Source organism: Pantherophis guttatus, chromosome 18 (assembly GCF_059756535.1).
Source record: "Pantherophis guttatus breed Tessera chromosome 18, ASM5975653v1, whole genome shotgun sequence".
Lineage (NCBI taxonomy): Eukaryota > Metazoa > Chordata > Lepidosauria > Squamata > Colubridae > Pantherophis > Pantherophis guttatus.
Genome location: NC_142080.1, coordinates 9,411,861 through 9,430,856, shown reverse-complemented (window position 1 = coordinate 9,430,856; position 18,996 = coordinate 9,411,861). Strand labels below are relative to the sequence as shown.

The 18,996-nt window shown below is 48.4% G+C and overlaps 1 protein-coding gene and 1 pseudogene across 1 annotated transcript; one reads left to right on the top strand and one right to left on the bottom strand.

Annotated features, from left to right (window-relative positions):
• The window catches only part of LOC132709274 (cystatin pseudogene), a 63,480-nt pseudogene that overhangs the window by 12,863 nt on the left and 31,621 nt on the right, over positions 1–18,996 (top strand).
• LOC148111541 (cystatin-like) lies at positions 9,315–18,369 on the bottom strand. The gene is made up of 3 exons (XM_087881138.1): positions 18,010–18,369; positions 15,645–15,773; positions 9,315–9,723 (listed from the first exon to the last, which is right to left on the bottom strand). Exons 1-3 carry the CDS (start codon positions 18,232–18,234, stop codon positions 9,646–9,648), a joined length of 432 nt encoding a protein of 143 aa, XP_087737264.1. The 5' UTR covers positions 18,235–18,369; the 3' UTR covers positions 9,315–9,645.

Sequence of the window (18,996 nt, the reverse complement as noted above, 5' to 3'; positions counted from 1 at the left end):
CATCCCTCCCCCTTTCAAACTATCTCCCCTTCCTTCCTCCCTCCCTCCCTCCCAACCTATCCTTCCTTCGTCCTTCCCTCCCCCTTTCAAACTATCTCCCCTTCCTTCCTCCCTCCCTCCCTCCCAACCTATCCTTCCTTCGTCCTTCCCTCCCTTTTCCTCTTTCCTTCTTTCCTCTATTCCTCCCCTTTCCCTCCCTCCTAACCTATCCTTCCTTCCTCCATCCCTCCCCCTTTCAAACTATCTCCCCTTCCTTCCTCCCTCCCTCCCTCCCAACCTATCCTTCCTTCGTCCTTCCCTCCCTTTTCCTCTTTCCTTCTTTCCTCGATTCCTCCCCTTTCCCTCCCTCCTAACCTATCCTTCCTTCCTCCCTCCCTCCCAACCTATCCTTCCTTCATCCTTCCCTCCCTTTTCCTCTTTCCTTCTTTCCTCTATTCCTCCCCTTTCCCTCCCTCCTAACTTATCCTTCCTTCCTCCCTCCCTCCCAACCTATCCTTCCTTCGTCCTTCCCTCCCTTTTCCTCTTTCCTTCTTTCCTCTATTCCTCCCCTTTCCCTCCCTCCTAACCTATCCTTCCTTCCTCCATCCCTCCCAACCTATCCTTCCTTCGTCCTTCCCTCCCTTTTCCTCTTTCCTTCTTTCCTCTATTCCTCCCCTTTCCCTCCCTCCTAACCTATCCTTCCTTCCTCCCTCCCTCCCAACCTATCCTTCCTTCGTCCTTCCCTCCCTTTTCCTCTTTCCTTCTTTCCTCTATTCCTCCCCTTTCCCTCCCTCCTAACCTATCCTTCCTTCCTCCATCCCTCCCAACCTATCCTTCCTTCGTCCTTCCCTCCCTTTTCCTCTTTCCTTCTTTCCTCTATTCCTCCCCTTTCCCTCCCTCCTAACCTATCCTTCCTTCCTCCCTCCCTCCCAACCTATCCTTCCTTCGTCCTTCCCTCCCTTTTCCTCTTTCCTTCTTTCCTCTATTCCTCCCCTTTCCCTCCCTCCTAACCTATCCTTCCTTCCTCCCTCCCTCCCAACCTATCCTTCCTTCGTCCTTCCCTCCCTTTTCCTCTTTCCTTCTTTCCTCGATTCCTCCCCTTTCCCTCCCTCCTAACCTATCCTTCCTTCCTCCCTCCCTCCCAACCTATCCTTCCTTCGTCCTTCCCTCCCTTTTCCTCTTTCCTTCTTTCCTCTATTCCTCCCCTTTCCCTCCCTCCTAACCTATCCTTCCTTCCTCCATCCCTCCCCCTTTCAAACTATCTCCCCTTCCTTCCTCCCTCCCTCCCTCCCTCCCAACCTATCCTTCCTTCGTCCTTCCCTCCCTTTTCCTCTTTCCTTCCTACCTCCGTCCCTCCCCCTTCCCTCCCTTTCAATCTCCCCTCCCTCCCTCCCTCCCAACTTATCTCTGCTTCCTTCCTTCCTCCATCCCTCCCCTCTTTCCCTCCCTTTCAATCTATCTCCCCCTCCTTCCTTCCTTCCTCCCTTTTCTTTCTGACTGCACACACAGAGGGCTGTGAAAGTATTTACAGACCCCTCGCATCCTGGACATCAACTGTTTCAACTCCTACCCTCAAAAGGACGCTATATAGAGCACTGCACACCAGAACAGCCAGACACAAGGAAAGCTTTTTCCCCAAATGCCCTCACTCTGCTAAACAAATAATTCCCTCAACACTGTCAAACTATTCACTAAGCCTGCATTACTATTATTCTTCTCTTCCTTACTAGTATCTATCCCTTCCCACTTACGACTATAATCATGTTGCTTGTATCTTTCAATTATATTGTTTTTATTTGTTTTTATTTGTATCTTTCAATTTATATAGTTTTTGTTTCCTAGTATGATTTGATAGCTTATTAGTAACCTTGACTATCACTAAGTGTTGTATCTTTTTATTCTCGATGAATGTATTTTATTCTCCTTATGTACACTGAGAGTGTATGCACCGAAGACAAATTCCTTGTGTGTCCAATCACACTTGCCCAATAAGGAATTCTATTCTTCCTTCCTCCATCCATCCCCCGCTTTCCCTCCCTTTCAATCTTTCTGTCCTTCCTTCCTTCCTCCCTCCCTTCCTTCCTTCCTTCCTTCCTTCCTTCCTTCCTTCCTTCCTTCTTTCCTTCTCTCCTTCCGTCCTTCCGTCCTTCCCTCCCTCTCCTTTCTTCCTTTCTTTCCTTCCCTCCCTCCCTCCCCCCTTCACCATTCAGCATCTGGCAGCTGTTGCAGTTCCAGCCAAGGATGCTTCAGGGGTCTCTGGTGGCCTCCCTTCCTCCCAGGTGGGACAGGCATGGGTTAAAAAAGACCACATGGATGGGCAAAGCAGAAGCCCAGGGAGACCCCCATTTCCCCCAGCTGGACTTTCTCGGAGAAGCCATGGTGTCCTTGTGCTGTGGGTGTCAAAACCGGAAGATTGGATGGGATTTGGACAAGAAAGGCACACAAAAGGAAAATATTGATTCTTCTCAAAGATGAAAATCATAGAAAAGAGAAGTGCAAGAAAAGGCCTCCCTGGATTTCAGGGAACAATCTCAGAATCGCAGAAGATGTGAATTTGGGCTGAAGCAAACCGTCTCATTCTTGATTGGTGCCAGAAGAAGCAGAGCTTGGTGTGAAGCCAGCTTGCCCACCAGATGTTGCTCGGCTGCTGGACACCCTCAGAATCCTTAGCCTGAGCAGAAGAGGTCCTTCGGAGGTACAGATGGGGTACAGGAGGAGGCTGCCAAGGACATACCCAAGAAAGGCCATTTTTGCCAAAAAGCTCTAAAGTAGCAGGTGAGTTTCTGGAAGGGAATGAGAGAGAAAAACAGAGTTGGAAGTGACTTTGGAGATCATGTAGTCCAACCCCTTGTTCAAACAAGGGACCCTGGACCATTTCAGACAAACATTTGTTGTTTCATAAAAACTTCCCGTGATGGAGCATCCACAACTTCTGGAGGAAAGCAGCCCCATGGTTCATTTTTCTCACTGTTAGGAAGTTTCTCCTTAGTTCTAGGTTGCTTCTTTCCTTCCAAAGTTTCCATCCGTTGCTTCTTCTCTGGCCTTCTGGAGCTCTGGAAAATAAGATGACCCTCCCCTCTTTGTGGCATCTCCTCAAATATGGGAATATTGCTATCCTGTCTCCCCTGGTCCTTCTCTTCACTAGACTAGACATACCCAATTCCTGCAACCGTTCTTCGTATGTTTTTATCCCCAGCCCCCTCATCATCCTTTCTGGCTCTTCTCTGCACTCTTTCCAGAGTCTCAACATCTTTTTTTAATATCATGGTGGCCAAAACTGGATGTGATATTCCAAGGGTGGCCTTATCAAGGCATTATAAAGCGGTGCTACTATTTCATGCGTTTTCATTCGTTGCTTCTCGTTCTGCCTTCAGATGCTTTGGAGAATAGGCTGACCCCGTTTTCTTTGGGGCAGCCCCTCAAATACCAAACACCGCTATCGTGTCACCCCCTAATGTTCTGAATTAAAGTTGTCCATGCAAATAATGAAAACCTAACTTTGCAGAGGTGGCTGCTGAGCTCAGAGAAGGCAGGAAATCAATTGATTTCATTTGTCAATTAAACGGCAAATAGATCATCGGAATTTGGAATCCAATCTCACCTTTTGATTCCCTGGAAGTAGAGGACATTTCTGGAAGTTCTTATAGGTCATTATCATACCGGCCCTCTTTTCACATCTTGTTTGTACCAACAACACCATAAGATGGTATTTATCCAACAAGTCCACCTGGATTTAAAAAGAAGTACACGGCCTTTTAATTAATTAGAAAACATGATCGGCTTCATCGGTTGCAACCCGGAAAGCACTTTATGCCTTGAGAGCAGCAAGAACATCAGTTCAAGAGGAAATATTTCAATATCAGATACAAACAGCAGAAATCATGGCCTTTTGGGCCACGATAATAATCCTTCCCTTAGAAAACCCCCTCCCTCCCTCCCCCTGGTTAGATTGCAGGCTAATTCTGCCCACTGCCAGCAGTTCGATCCTGACCACCTTAAGGTTAACTCAGCCTTCCAAGGTGGGTAAAAGGAGGACCCAGATGGTTGGGGGGCAAGAGGCCGACTCTGTCAACCCCTTGGAGAGGGCTGGCAAGCACGGTGAAGCGGTATATAAGTCTAACCGCTCTTGATATTGTTTCCAGAACATTCCCGAGTCCTTTGGCTATTCCAAGGATCCAACAAGGCTACCCCCACCCCCAAAACAATCCTCCCCACCTCCAGACACCCACCTCTCTCACCACCTTCACAAAGTGCAGCAGCTTGAAATAGTTGGTGCTGTCACCTGTGTCCTTGTTGTATTTCTCCACGGCGAAGGCCAGGGCTTTCTGCACACCTGGATCAGTGACGGGCGGGTCGATAATTTTCCCGGCTATCCCCATTAGCAGCTCCGGTGAGAGCATCAGGAGGGCGCCAAAGAGGCCGAGGAGGGACGGGAGAGGCAGGCGGGAGCGCTCCATGGGGCTGGCGAGAGAGACAGGGTCGCTGGCAGATGGGGAAGCAGAGCCACCTCGACAGATTTGCCTTATATGTGCAAGGAGGCTCAGGTGGTAGAGGCGCTCACCTGCATGGAGGCCACGCCCATTCTCCAGAAGCCCCGCCCCCTGTGGCTGGACCGTCTCCGCTGCCCAGGTGCTCTCTGCCTCGGCCCAATTCTCCCCCCTAGTTGAAGTTTGGCTGAAGTCGGGGAAAGTTGGGGAGACGGTTGAATTACTAGTCGCCATCTGCTACACAATGTCATGACTCCTGCTAGTTGTGTGTTTCCTGAGCAGAAGCCAAGGGCGGTGGGTGGGGTGGGGGGTGGACTAGATGACCTCCAAGGTCCCTTCCAGCTCTCTTAATCTCTTAGCCTGGTTGTGTGTTTCCTAAGCAGAAGACAAGGCTACCTTTAGCCACATGGACAATGAGGATGTGGGAAACCCACCCCCCACCCCCCGATTGTCACCCCCTCCTCAAACCATGGAGAGGAAGCCCTCCCCCTCCTCTATGGATGCTACTAAGCTTCTGCTCCTGCTAGTTTTTAAGCAGCTTCCAAGAAGAGACTGGGCTGCCCATCCGTCAGAAATGGTGTAGGGTCTCCTGTTTGGCTGGGACGGCAGTGGGCTGGACTAGATGACCTCCAAGGTCCCTTCCGTTAATCTGTTACCCTGGTTGTGTGTTTCCTAAGCATAAACCCAGATTATCTTTAGACAGGTGGATAATGAGGAGTTGGGGATCCACAAGATTGTCGGGCCCCCTCAAAGCTTTGGAGAGCGAGTCCCCTCCCCTCCTTGGAGAGTTTACAGCCAAGGGGCATCTTGGCATCTTTCTGAATAGATGGGGGGGATATGGAGCTTGGGGAGGAAGAAATCAAAAGGAGACGATCCGTGGACACATTTTCAGCAAGCGAGGGAGGGGTTTCAGGAATCAGTATGAATTCTGTTAAAAATGGTTGATTGCAGTTACCGAAGAGAAAACAGTCATAGGGATGCAACAACCACAGCTAAAGTTCCCAGAAGTTTGGAAAAGCAGCAAATGGCTTCCCCACTCAGCATCTGGCAGCTGTTGCAGTTCCAGCCAAGGATGCTTCAGGGGTCTCTGATGGCCTCCCTTCCTCCCAGGTGGGACAGTCATGGACGGGCAAAGCAGAAGCCCAGGGAGACCCCCATTTCCCCCAGCTGGGTCTTTCTTGGACAAGCCATTGTGTCCTTGTGCTGTGGGTGTCAAAACCGGAAGGTTGGACGGGATTTGGACAAGAAAGGGACACAAGCCGGAAACATCAGGAGAAAAGCTTTATTAAGATTAATGAACTGAATTAGCAAAATGTTGATTCTGCTCAGAGATGAAAATGATAGAAAAGAGGAGAAGTGCAAGAAAAGGCCTCCCTGGATGTCAAGGAATCATTTCAGAAATGCAGAAGATGGGAATTTGGGCTGAAGGAAACCGTCTCCTTCTTGATTGGGGTCAGAAGAAGCAGAGCTTGATGTGAAGCCAGCTTGCCCACCAGAGGTTGCTCGGCTGCTGGACACCCTCAGAATCCTTAGCCGGAGCAGAAGAGCTCCTGCGGAGGTCCAGCTCAGCGACAGTCTGTCGTTGCCAAGTTCATTTCCCTCGGTGGAGAGGGGGGTGTAACTATAAAGTAGCAGTTTGGTTTCTGGAAGGGAATGAAAGAGAGAAAGAGAGTTGGAAGGGACCTTGGAGATCATCCAGTCCAGCCCCTTTGTGATGACCTGGAGCGTAGCACCCCCACCCCCCCAGCTCATCCTCCCCTGCAGATTCTGACTCCCGACGGGGGCATGACATCCTTTTTCAAGCTGGGGACCCTGTACCATTCCAGACAAATGGCTGCACCGTCTCTTCTTGAAACCCACCAGTGATGGAGCAGCCACCACTTCTGGTGGCAAGCTGTTCCACCGGTTAATTGTTCTCACTGTTAGAAAATTTCTCCTTAATTCCAGGTTGCTTCTCTCCTTGATTAGTTTCCATCCTTTGTTTCGTGTCCTGGCTTCAGGTGCTTTGGAGAATAATTTGACCCTCCCCTCTTTTTTGTGGCAGCCCCTCAAATATTGGAAGACTGCTATTTTAGTCCTTCTTGTCGTTAAATTAGACATTCCCGATTCCTGCAGCTGTTCTTCGTATGTTTTTGTCTCCAGCCCCCTAATCCTCTTCCTTGCTCTTCTCTGCACTCTTTCCAGAGCCTCAACATCTTTTTTTGTTATATCACGGTGACCAAAACTGGATGCGATATTCCAAAGGTGGCCTTATCAAGGCATTATAAAGCGGTGCTACTATTTCATGCGTTTCCATCCGTTGCCTTTCGTCCTGCCTTCAGGTGCTTTGGAGAATAGGCTGACCCCCGTTTTCTTTGGGGCAGCCCCTCAAATAGCAAACACTGCTATCGTCTCACCCCTAATGTTCTGAATTGAAGTCGTCCACGAAAATAATTAAAAGCTCCTTTGCATAGGTGGCTGCTGAGCTCAAACAAGGCAATTTAATTCATCAATTAAACTGCAAATAGATAATCGGGACTTTGCATCTAATCTCACCTCCTGATCCCCTGGAAGTTGCTCACATCTCTGGATCCACCTATATTTCCTTTTCCTGCCGACCCTCTTTTTACAGGTTACTTTCACCAAGTCCATCGTAAGACGATATTCATTCCGACCAATTTCCTGGATTTAAATGTAAGTACAGGGCCTTTTAATTAGTTACAAAACACAATCGGCTTCATCGGTTGCAACCCGGAAAGCACTTTATGCCTTGAGAGCAGCAAGAACATCAGTTCAAGAGGAAATATTTCAATATCAGATACGAACAGCAGAAGTCATGGGCTTTTGGGCCACGACAACAATCCCTTTCTTAGAAAACTCCTCAAGCTGCCCCCAGTCCCCCCCCAAAAAACTCTTCTATTAAGAGCCCTGGTGGCACAATGGTTAGGATGTAGCATTGCATTGACTCAGCCTTCCATCATCCTTCCAAGGTTGGTAAAATGAGGACCCAGATTGTTGGGGGCAAATTGCTGACTCTGTAAACTGCTTAGAGATGACTGTAAACCAACATGTCTAAGAGCTAGTCATTCCTTCCTTCCTTCCTTCCTTCCTTCCTTCCTTCCTTCCTTCCTTCCTTCCTTCCTTCCGCTTAGAATGCAGTATTGCAGGCTAATTCTGCCCACTGCCAACAGTTCGATCCTGACCCGCTCAAGGTTGACTCAAACTTCCGTCCTTCCGAGGTCGGTAAAATGAGGAGCCAGATTGCTAGGGGCAAGAGGCTGACTTTGTAAACAGCTCCAAGGATCCAATGAGGCTGACCACCTACTTCAGGCCCCCCAAGGAACCTCCCCACCTCCGGACCCAAACCTGAGTCTGTGCCTTCAGAACATGCAGCATCTTAAAATAATAGGTGCTGTCATCTCTGTCCAGGTTGTATTGCTCCACGGCGAAGGCCAGGGCTTTCCTCATCCCTGGATCAGTGAGGGGCACATTGGAAAAAGGCTCGGGGATCCCCAGGAGCAGCTCCGGGGAGAGCATCAGGAGGGAGCCGAAGAGGCCGAGGAGGGACGGGAGAGGCAGGCGGGAGCGCTCCATGGGGCTGGCGAGAGGGAGGGTCGCTGGCGGGCGGGGAAGCAGAGAGACCTCGACAGATTTGCCTTATATGTGCAAGGAGGCTCAGGTGGCAGAGGCGCTCACCTGCGTGGAGGCCACGCCCATTCTCCAGAAGCCCCACCCCCTGCGGCTCCACTGCCCAGGTGCTCTCCGCCTCGGCCCAATACTTCCCTCTAGTTGAGGTTTGGCTGAAGTCGGGGAAAGTTGGGGAGACAGTTGAGTTACTAGTCGCCGTCTGCTACACAATGTCATGACTCCTGCTAGTTGTGTGTTTCCTGAGCAGAAGCCAAGGGCGGTGGGTGGGGTGGGGGCTGGACTAGATGACCTCCAAGGTCCCTTCCAGCTCTCTTAATCTCTTAGCCTGGTTGTGTGTTTCCTAAGCAGAAGCCAAGGCTACCTTTAGCCACGTGGACAATGAGGATGTGGGAAACCCACCCACCCCCCGATTGTCGCCCCCTCCTCAAACCATGGAGAGGAAGCCCTTCCCCTCCTCTATGGCGGTTACTAAGCTTCTGCTCCTGTTAGTTTTTAAGCCGCTTTCAAGAAGAGACTGGAATGCCCATCCGTCAGAAATGGTGTTAAGATTCTCCTGCTTAGCTGGGACGGCAGTGGGCTGGACTAGATGACCTACAAGGTCCCTTCCATTAATCTGTTAGCCTGGTTGTGTGTTTCCTAAGCATAAACCCAGATTATCTTTAGACAGGTGGATAATGAGGAGTTGGGGATCCACAAGATTGTCGGGCCCCCTCAAAGCTTTGGAGAGCGAGTCCCCTCCCCTCCTTGGAGAGTTTACAGCCAAGGGGCATCTTGGCATCTTTCTGAATAGATGGGGGGGATATGGAGGTTTGGGGGGGGTGAGGAATCGAAAAGAGACAATCCGTGGACACATTTTCAGCAAGCGAGGGAGGGGTTTCAAGAATCAAAATGAATTCTGTTAAAAATGGTTGATTGCAGTTACCGAAAACAGTCAAAGGGATGCAACAACCACAGCTAAAGTTCCCAGAAGCTTGGAAAAGAAGCAAATGGCTTCCCCACTCAGCATCTGGCAGCTGTTGCAGTTCCAGCCAAAGATGCTTCAGGGGTCTCTGATGGCCTCCCTTCCTCCCAGGTGGGACAGTCATGGACGGGCAAAGCAGAAGCCCAGGGAGACCCCCATTTCCCCCAGCTGGGTCTTTCTTGGACAAGCCTTGTGCTGTGGGTGTCAAAACCGGAAGGTTGGACGGGATTTGGACAAGAAAGGCACACAAGCTGGAAACATCGTGCTGATAGCTTTATTAAGACCAGTTAACAACCAACTCACCAAAATATAGATCTGTCTTCTCTATAACAGCAAAGAAAGCGAGAGAAAAGAAGGGGAAACTGAGGAAGAAGAAAAGACCCCCGTGTATACCGTATGTCATGGAAAATGTGAAATGGGGCTTAAGTAAACCATTTTAACTCATGGTTTGGGAAGGTCATGCATGACGGAAAAAGCAAAGATTCTTTGTAAATTCAGCTTGCAACACCGGAGGTTTTTCGGTCGCTGGAGACACTCGGAATCATTTGCCCGTGTTGGAGTCATCTCGTAAGTCCATCCCAGCCGTCCAGATTAGTTACAGCTCATCTTTGTCAACTCAGTCTTTTCCAGCCAAGGACGGGACCAGACTTCAAAGTGGCAAGTCAGATTCTAAAAGAGAATGAAGAGGGGAGGAAAAAAAGAAGGGAAACCCAAATCATCAGTGCTTGGGACATGTGGGGGTATATAAATTATCAACAGAAATGATAACTTGTAAGTCAGGGTTGAAACAATGCTCTCAAGAGCTTGGTTGATTTCTTGCAGAGGTTTCATGACCCAACTAGGGAACATTATCAGTGCTAGAAGGGAGTGGGGTTTGTGAAGAGGAGGAGGATGGGAGGAGGAAGAGGAGGAGGAGGCGACTGTGGGGCCCTTGGTGCTCCCTGAGCATGTAGATGTTTCATTACCCAACTAGGGAACATCATCAGTGCTAGAATGGCGGGAGGTCTGAGGAGCAGGAGGAGGAGGAGGAGGAGGAGGCGACGACTGAGGGGTCCTTGGTGCTCCCTGAGCTTGGTTGTTTTCTTGTACCCCATTTCCCCGAAAATAAGATCCAATCAGAAAATAAGCCCTAGCATGATTTTTCAGAATGCTCGTAATATAAGCCCTACCCCCAAAATAAGACCCAGTTAAAATCATCAGCAGACGGAGGCGTTTAGTACTGTATTTCCCCCTCAAAATAAGACCTAACTGGAAAATAAGCCATAATGCGTCTTTTGGAGCAAACATTAATATAAGACCAGGTCTTATTTTGGGGGAAACACGGCAGACGTTTCATGACCCAACTAAGGAACATCAACCATGCTAGAAGGGAGTAGGGTTTGTTCTCTGTTTATATACAGGTAGTCCTCGACTTACAACAGTTCATTTAGTGACAGTTCAAAGTTACCACGGCTCTGAAAAAAAGTGGAACGATGATTGTTTTTCAACACTTATGACCGGTGCAGCTTCTCCATCTTCAAATGATTTACATTCGGATGCTTGGCAACTGACTCACATTTATGACGGTGGCAGTGTCCCGGAGTCATGTGATCTCCTTTTGCTAACTTCTGACAAGCAAAGTCAACGGGGAAACCAGATTCATTTAACAACCCTGTGACTAATGTCAGAACTGCTGTGATTCACTTAACGAATGTGGCCAAAAAAAGAGGTCGTAAAATGGGGCAAAACCCACTTAACAGATGTCTTACTTAACAACATAAATGTGGGGCTCAATTGTGGGCCTAAGTCGAGGACTACCTGTATCAGTGTGTTTCTGAACCAATCTAGAACTATTTTCTGACCGTGAGAACAATCAACCGGTAGAATGGCTTCCCTCTAGAAGTTGTGTTGTAGTGTGTGTGTGTGTGTACATGTACCATGACAATAAAGGTTTGAATTTGAATTTGGGAGCTCCATCACTGGAGGTTTTTTTGAGAAGAGATTGGATGGATTGGACAGCCACTTGTCCGAGATGGTATAGGGCAGTGATGGCTAACCTTTTTGCCATCACGTGCCAAAAGCGGGGGGGCCGAGGGGGGGTTGCACGCACGTGCCCACACCCATAATTCAGTGCACCCCGCCCCCCTGCACGACCCCCACTTTTGGCACATGATGGCATGGTGGGCTTGGGAGGCCTGTTTTTCGCCCTCCCCAGGCGCCAGAGGACCTCCGGGTGTGTGTGTGGGGAAGGCCTGTTTTGCTTTCCTAGAAAGCCTCTGGAGAGTGAAAAACGGGCCTTCCAGTCCCACCGGAAGTCAGCAAATGGGCTGTTTCCGGCCTCCGGAGGGCCTCAGGAGGGTGGGAAAGGCTGTTTTCACCCTCCCCAGGCTCATAGAAAGCCTCTGAAGCCTGGGGAGAGTGAAAAATGGGCCTTCCAGTCCCACCGGAAGTTGGTAAACGGGCTGTTTCTGGCCTCCGGTGGGTGGGGAAGGCCGTTTTTGCCCTCTCCATGCTCCTAGAAAGCCTCTGGAGCCTGGGGAGAGCAAAAACAGGCCTTCTGATCCCACCGGAAATCGGTAAACGGGCCGTTTCCAGCCTCCAGGGGGGTGGGGAAGGCCATTTTCACCCTCTCCATGCTCCTAGAAAGCCTCTGGAACCTGGGGAGAGCGAAAAACGGACCTTCTGGTCCCACCGGAAGTTGGCAAACAGGCCATTTCCAGCCTCCAGGGGGGTGGGGAAGGCCGTTTTCGCCCTCCCCATGCTCCTAGAAAGCCTCTGGAGCCTGGGGAGAGCGAAAAACGGGCCTTCCCCACACACACCCCGGAGGCCCTCCGGAGGCCGGGAACAGCTTGTTTCCCAACTTCCGGTGGGCCCGGAAGGCCCGAAAATCAGCTGGCCGATGCACACATGCGTGCCGGAGCTGAGCTAAGGCAACGCTCGTGTGCCCACCGTTATGGCTCCGCGTGCCACCTGTGGCACGCATGCCATAGGTTCGCCCTCACGGATATAGATTCTCCTGCTTAAGCAATGGGCTGGACTAGAAGACCTTCAAGGTCCCTTCCAACTCTGTCATTCTGTATTAAATGTGTAGGAAGCTGTAGCCCCAAATACACAGCAGAATGTCTGTCTTCAAAAAAAAAAAAAGGAAGAGGAGGAAAATACAGGAAATGGCAGGCCTGTTCAGCTGGATGTTTTATTGGGCAAGAGCCTCAAACAGATACTGTTGTGAAGCAACCTTATTTCTGAGCCCTTGACAGGAATGCGGTCGGTCGCAAGAGGCAGCCTGCGAATTTCAGCCAAGCGTTTGACAAAGTTGCTCGTTTTCATCTTCCTTTGAGACATGGGGAAGTTCTGGGCAGCTGAGACAACCATAATTCCCTGAGTGACCTAACTCGAGAGAGCCTCCAAAATGGCTTAATTTTATTTATTTATTTTAATTTGATTTCTATGCCGCCCTTCTCCGGAGACTCAGGGCGGTTTACAGTGCATTCAGCAATAGCCTTCATACTTTTGTATATTTATACAAAGTCAGCTTATTGCCCCCACAAACTGGGTCCTCAATTTACCTACCTTAGAAAGGATGGAAGGCTGAGTCAACCTTGAGCCTGGTAAGATTCGAACCTGCAGTAATTGCAGGCAGCTGTGTTAATAACCACTGTACTACCAAGGCTCCTTCAGTTTGGAAAGAAGAACGGAGCAAGGACGAGTGTTGGGTCCCAGCTCTGAGCATCTTAATAGTTTTATTAATGAGTTGGTTTAGTTTATTGTCATTGCACCTCGTCAGGGTGGATAAAAATCAATGATTTTTTTTAAAAAATAAAAAAAATCAGATTTTTTTGATTTAAATCGGATTTTTTTGATTTAAATCGGATTTTTTTGATTTTTATCAAATTTATTTTAATAAAAAACTTTTGGGGTAAAAATCTATCGTATAGTAGTTTTCTGTTTAAGATACATAAATAATTTAGTTTATTCAGCATGAAATGGAGCTTAGTTCTGTAGCACGAGGCTGTATATTCTGCAACACTGGGACTATCGGTGAGTCAACAGTGGGTCAAAGGAGTAGCAGAGATGACAGTTGCTCTTTAAAAATCATGATTTAAATCGAGTTGATTTAACTCAAGCCTTTTTACTAGTGATTTAAATCATGATTTAAATCGTGATTTAAATCAACTCGATTTAAATCAAATCCACCCTCCACCTCGTACAACGAAATTAAATGCCATCTTCAGTGTACATCATCGTCTTTTAACGACCCCCATAATCCCTTTGCGAGGTGGAGTCTGGGCAACTGAATTGGAGCTAGCAGAGTGTTTTAATGGCCGGATACCTTTCCTGTTGCCAACGCGGAGTTTTTGTTCAGCAGATATATATTCTCATGGTGCCCAGAGAGAGAAATGCCCGCCTCTACCTAGGATCGAACTCACAGCCTCCTGATTGTGAGGCGAGAGCTCCACCTCCAGGCCACTGCATTGTGCATAAAAAATAAAACAAAAAACACACATCCTTCATGTTCTGTACCAGTGATAATTAACCTTTTTGGTGCGGAGTGCCCAAAGCGCACGCACACACAAATGCACGGAAGCATGCCTGGACTCTCAAAATGCAATGTGAGTGCCCCCCCTTGCATGCGCCCCAGACCTGTGCGTGCATGCATATCTCCTGTGCATGCACCCCAGACAACCCCTCACCCCCCCGTTTTGACTTCCAGGTTAGTGCAGGAGGCTTTCCAGGCCCACATTGGGGCAAAGGGGCACAGTGTGGGGCTGCCCCACGCCCCATTTTGGCCCTGTAAAGCCTCCTGCACCCCTGCACATGTGCACACGCATACCCCGCGCATTCACGCACGCGTCCCCTGCATGTGCCCCACCCCCATGCATGCCGAAGACCAGCTGGCTGGCGGAAGGCGTGTGCGCATGCGTGGTGGAGCTGGGCTGGGGCGATGGCTGGCGTGCCGGCAGAGAGGGCACTGCGTGCCCCTTGTGGCACGTATGCATAGGTTCGCCATCACGGTTCTGAATTGAAAACCCCTGATATTGCATTCATATTGCACTATACAGTAGAATTCAATATAGTTACTGCCCTGGGATCACAGAAGCTGTTTTTCAGCCTATTTATCCTTGTTTTTATTACCCGGTACCGTCTGCCAGATGGTAATAGTTCAAAAAAAAAAAAAAGGGGGGGGAGAGGATGAGATGGATCTTTAAGGATGTTTTGAACTTTCTTAAGGCAGCGGGAGCTATCAAGCTCTTCCAGGGAGGAGGAGAAGCAGAATATAAGTCTAAGTGCTATTGCTATTTGTTAAGTGACTCACTTCAGTTGTTAAAATAATAACATGGTGGTTAAGCGAAACAGATTTCCCCCGTTGACTTTGCTTGTGAGAAACTCGCAAAAGGGGATCACATAACACCCCCGCCCTTCCCGGGACACTGCAACCGTCATAAATACGAGTCAGTTGCCAAGCGTTTGCGTTTTGATGACGTGACCACGAAGACGACGCAACTCCGGTTGTCGTTAAGTGTGAAAATCCGGTCACAATTCACTTTTCCCAGTGCCGTCGTCAACTTCAAACGGTCACTAAATGAACTGTGGTTAAGTCCCGAGGACTACCTGCCGTCTGAACGAACAGTAGCCGGGGGGGAAAAAAAAAGAAAAGAAAAAAAAAAGTCGCTTGTGTGATGGACAGCTACCTAAATTACGTAAAAGTTGTAATAAAAACAATATTAGGTTACGCAATGTCTTTTTTTCACACCTCCGCTGCCTTTCGGTGCCAAGGCAGACGTGCAGAGTTTTATAATTAATGACAGCCGAAGAGGGAAGAATGGGGATCTAAGTTGTCTCAGGTGACCTATTTACATGATTTTGAGATGAGTGGCAGGTTAGTCATCAGAATTAAAAAGGCCATGGAGGATGAGCAATCTTTTAAATGCAGGAAGGAGCCAAACTTGTGACATTCTTAGCCTCTGAATGTTCGGTGTCTCCACCCGGCTTTATTTTGACAGTCAAATAACCAATAAAACAGATCCATCCGGCTCCACCCGATCTTAAGATCGTTACTCAGTGGCCAAAATATTTGTGGAAGTGGCCCGTTGATGGGCCCACACAGACCGTGTGGTGGAGGCCCTTCCCAAATGGAGCAGCTGCTGTGAGATAAGGTCTGGCTGCAGCTGAGAGTCACCAGTCAGAGTAGAGTTGGAAAAGGGACCTTGGAGGTCTTCTAGTCCAACCCCTTGCTCAGGCAGAAGACCCTAGACCATGTTAGACAAATGTCCTGCTCTGTCTCTTAAAAACCTCCGGGGTTGAAGAAACCACAACTTCTAGTGGCAAGCTGTTCCACTGGTTAAATGTCCTCACTGTTAGGAAGTTTCTCCTTAATTCCAGGTTGCTTCTCTCCTGGGTTAGTTTCCATCCATTGTTTCTCATCCTGCCTTCCGGGGCTTTGGAGAATAATTTGACAACCCCCTCCTCTTTGTGGCAGCCCCTCAACTACCGGAAGACTGCTATCATGTCACAACTAGTCCTTCTTTTCTCTAGACTACCTAAACCCAAATCCTGCAACTGTTTGTAATCAGATATTTAATCATAATCAGATTTTTGGCATCTGATCTCACCTCCTGCTGAGCCCTTGGAGAGAGTTGACAGTTCTGGATCTCTTTATACGTCTTCCGGTTGCTGCCGGTCTTTTCACAGTTGGTTTCCCCCAACTCCATCGTCAGAAAATATTTCGCCCCTGCAACTACCTGGATTTTTTTAAAAAAAATTACAAATTAACAAAAGCAGCAACGTATATAGAAAACCAATATAAAATGTTATACAGATGGCACTTAGCACCTGCGAGATTAGCAAAAATCTATCCAAATGTAAGCCCCAAATGTTGGAAGTGTGGATATCACCAAGGTACCTTCTTTCATATGTGGTGGTGCTGTCCCGAAGCGAAGAGGTATTGGAGGAAAATACAAAATTGGCTACAAGAATCAACTAGACTTGGCTGTTCAAGCAAATAGGCTGACTCTGATTCTGGGTTTTATTATTTATTAGTTAATTTGGATTAAAATGGGATTTTGTTGTACCCGTTTTTAACTTGTGTTCGCCACCCTGAGTCCTTCTGGAGAAGGGTGGCATATAAATACATGAAATAAATAAATAAATAATGAAAAAATTGAATTGATACCTGAAACATTTCTCCTGGGAATACTAAAGACTAAATATGGGGAAAAAAGAAGATATTAAATTATACATATACTCACTGCAGCGAGAATAGCATACGCCCAATATTGGAAAGGAAAAGATACATCACCAGAGGAACTTATTATTCAGAAAGTTTTAGTGTGCGCCGAAATGAACAAATTAACCTTAGAATTAAATGATAAAGAGGATTCGGAATACTATACGGTGTGAGATGATTGGTACAGGTGGATTGACAACCGAATAAAAAATAGATGAAAGTTTAATACAAATTTTAAGATACATATATGTATCTTAAAATATACATATGTATATGTAACTGGAACAATGAAACATAAAGGAAGAATTGATCTAACCTGTGTGAAAAAGTAACACTGTCTGACTGATTGGATTGTATTGTATTATAATAAATTTCAATTTAAAAAAAACAACAGTCATGTGACCTTAAAGTGAATTACAAGGGGAAAAACCCAGAACAGGCTCAGTGATATAGATTGCAAGCCAGGAAGTAGTTTATTGCTAGAGAGGAACAATAACAGAATAATAACAGAACATTGTTATATACTAACGGTGGCCAGAATTACTCTGGCACAAATGGAAACAGATTAATACACCACCTAAAGAAATAGTAATTAAGAAGATCCTCGAATGCGCTGAAATGGATAAAATGACAACGAAGATTAAAGAAAGAGACGAATCCGACTACAATAAAGTGTGGAATAGATTCTATAGGTGGCTAGAAAATAGAAATCAAAACAAGAAATAAGAATGTAAATTGAAATTTGATTAATTGGAATCTAAGAGTCTTGAACACTGGTAAGGATAAAATACGATGTTAATAAATAGGATGTAAGTATATGTAACAATTGTGTTCAGAAGAATGCTTAATATGGTTATACAAGAATAAGAGAATAATTAGGAAGATTGAACTTAAAAGCAAAGGTACCTACAGCCCAATTCCCTTCCATTGTACCTACAGTCCCCGAATTCCCTTCCATTGTAGTCACAGCCCCCCAATTTCCTTCTATTGTTCCTACGGGCTCCCAAATTCTCTTCCATTGTTCCTACAGCCCCCCAATTCCCTTCCATGGAACCTACAGCCTCCCCAATTCCCTTCTATTGTACCTACAGCCCCCCCAATTCCCTTCCATTGTAGCCACAGCCCTCCAATTCCCTTCCATTGTACCTACAGCCCCCCCAATTCCCTTCCATTGTAGCCACAGCCCCCCAATTCCCTTCCATTATTCCTACAGCCCAATTCCCTTCCATTGTAGCCACAGCCCCCCAATTCCCTTCCATTGTAGCCACAGCCCCCCAATTCCCTTCCATTATTCCTACAGCCCCCCAATTCCCTTCCATTGTATGCACAGCCCCCCAATTCCCTTCCATTGTAGCCACAGCCCCCCAATTCCCTTCCATTGTAGCCACAGCCCCCCAATTCCCTTCCATTGTACCTACAGCCCCCCCAATTCCCTTCCATTGTAGCCACAGCCCCCCAATTCCCTTCCATTATTCCTACAGCCCAATTCCCTTCCATTGTATGCATAGCCCCCCAATTCCCTTCCATTGTATGCATAGCCCCCCAATTCCCTTCCATTGTACCTACAGCCCCCCCAATTCCCTTCCATTGTAGCCACAGCCCCCCAATTCCCTTCCATTGTAGCCACAGCCCCCCCAATTCCTTTCCATTGTACCTACGCCCCCGCCCCAGAGCTTTGGCTCTTCCAAGAAAGACCCAAGGAGGCTGTTGTGTCCCCCCACAACTGTCCCCCCCCCCCAAAAGCCACACACCTGGGACTGGGCGTCCACCACGCGCAACCCCTTGAAATAGTGGGCGTTTGCGCTGAGCGCGTTGTATTCTTCCACGGCGAAGGCGGCGGCTTCCTGCACCTCCGGATCCGAGACGGACTTGGGGGAAAGACCCCCGGGGATCGTCGCCGGCATCCCCGAGGGCAGCATCAGGAGGGCGCAGAGCAGGCACAGGGGAGCCGGGATCGGCAGCTGGGAGTGCACCATGGGTCTTGGCAGGCAGGCAAGGAAGCAGACCGAGCGAGCAAACTGCAACCGTCGCTCCGAAGCGAAGTTCTCGCAGGTGCCCCAGATCTGCTCCGGCTAGTAGTAGGAGTAGTAGTAGTAGCGGGACCCACCCACCTGCGCGGAGGCCACGCCCCTTCCCCACAAGCCCCGCCCCGCGGCTGAGCCTTCTTCGTCCCCGCCCGAAGTTTGAGCAACTGATCAATCAGGAGAGGGCGGGAGGGGACCTTGGAGGTCATCTAGTCCAGCCCCGCGCCCAAGGGAATCAATGCGAGAGGAAATATTTCTGTATCGCGTACGAACAGCAGAAATCGCGTCCTTTGGGTTCACGAAAACAGTCCCTCCCATAGAAAACCCCCTGAGCTCCCTCCAGCACCCCCAAAACCTTCCCCTAAACTGCCTCTGGTGCCCCCAATTCCCTTCCATTGTACCCACCCACCCCAATTCCCTTCCATTATTCCTACAGCCCCCCCAATTCCATTGATCCTACAGCCCAATTCTCTTCCATTGTACCCACAGCCCCCCAATTCCCTTCCGTTGCTCTTACAGCCCCCCAATTCCCTTCTATTGTTCTTACGGCCCCCCAAATTCTCTTCCATTGTTCCTACAGTCCCAATTCTCTTCCATTCTATCCACAGCCCCCCAATTCCCTTCCATTATTCCTACAGCCCCCCAATTCCCTTCCTTTGTACTCACAGCCCCTCAGTTCCCTTCCATTATTCCTACAGCCCCTCAATTCCCTTC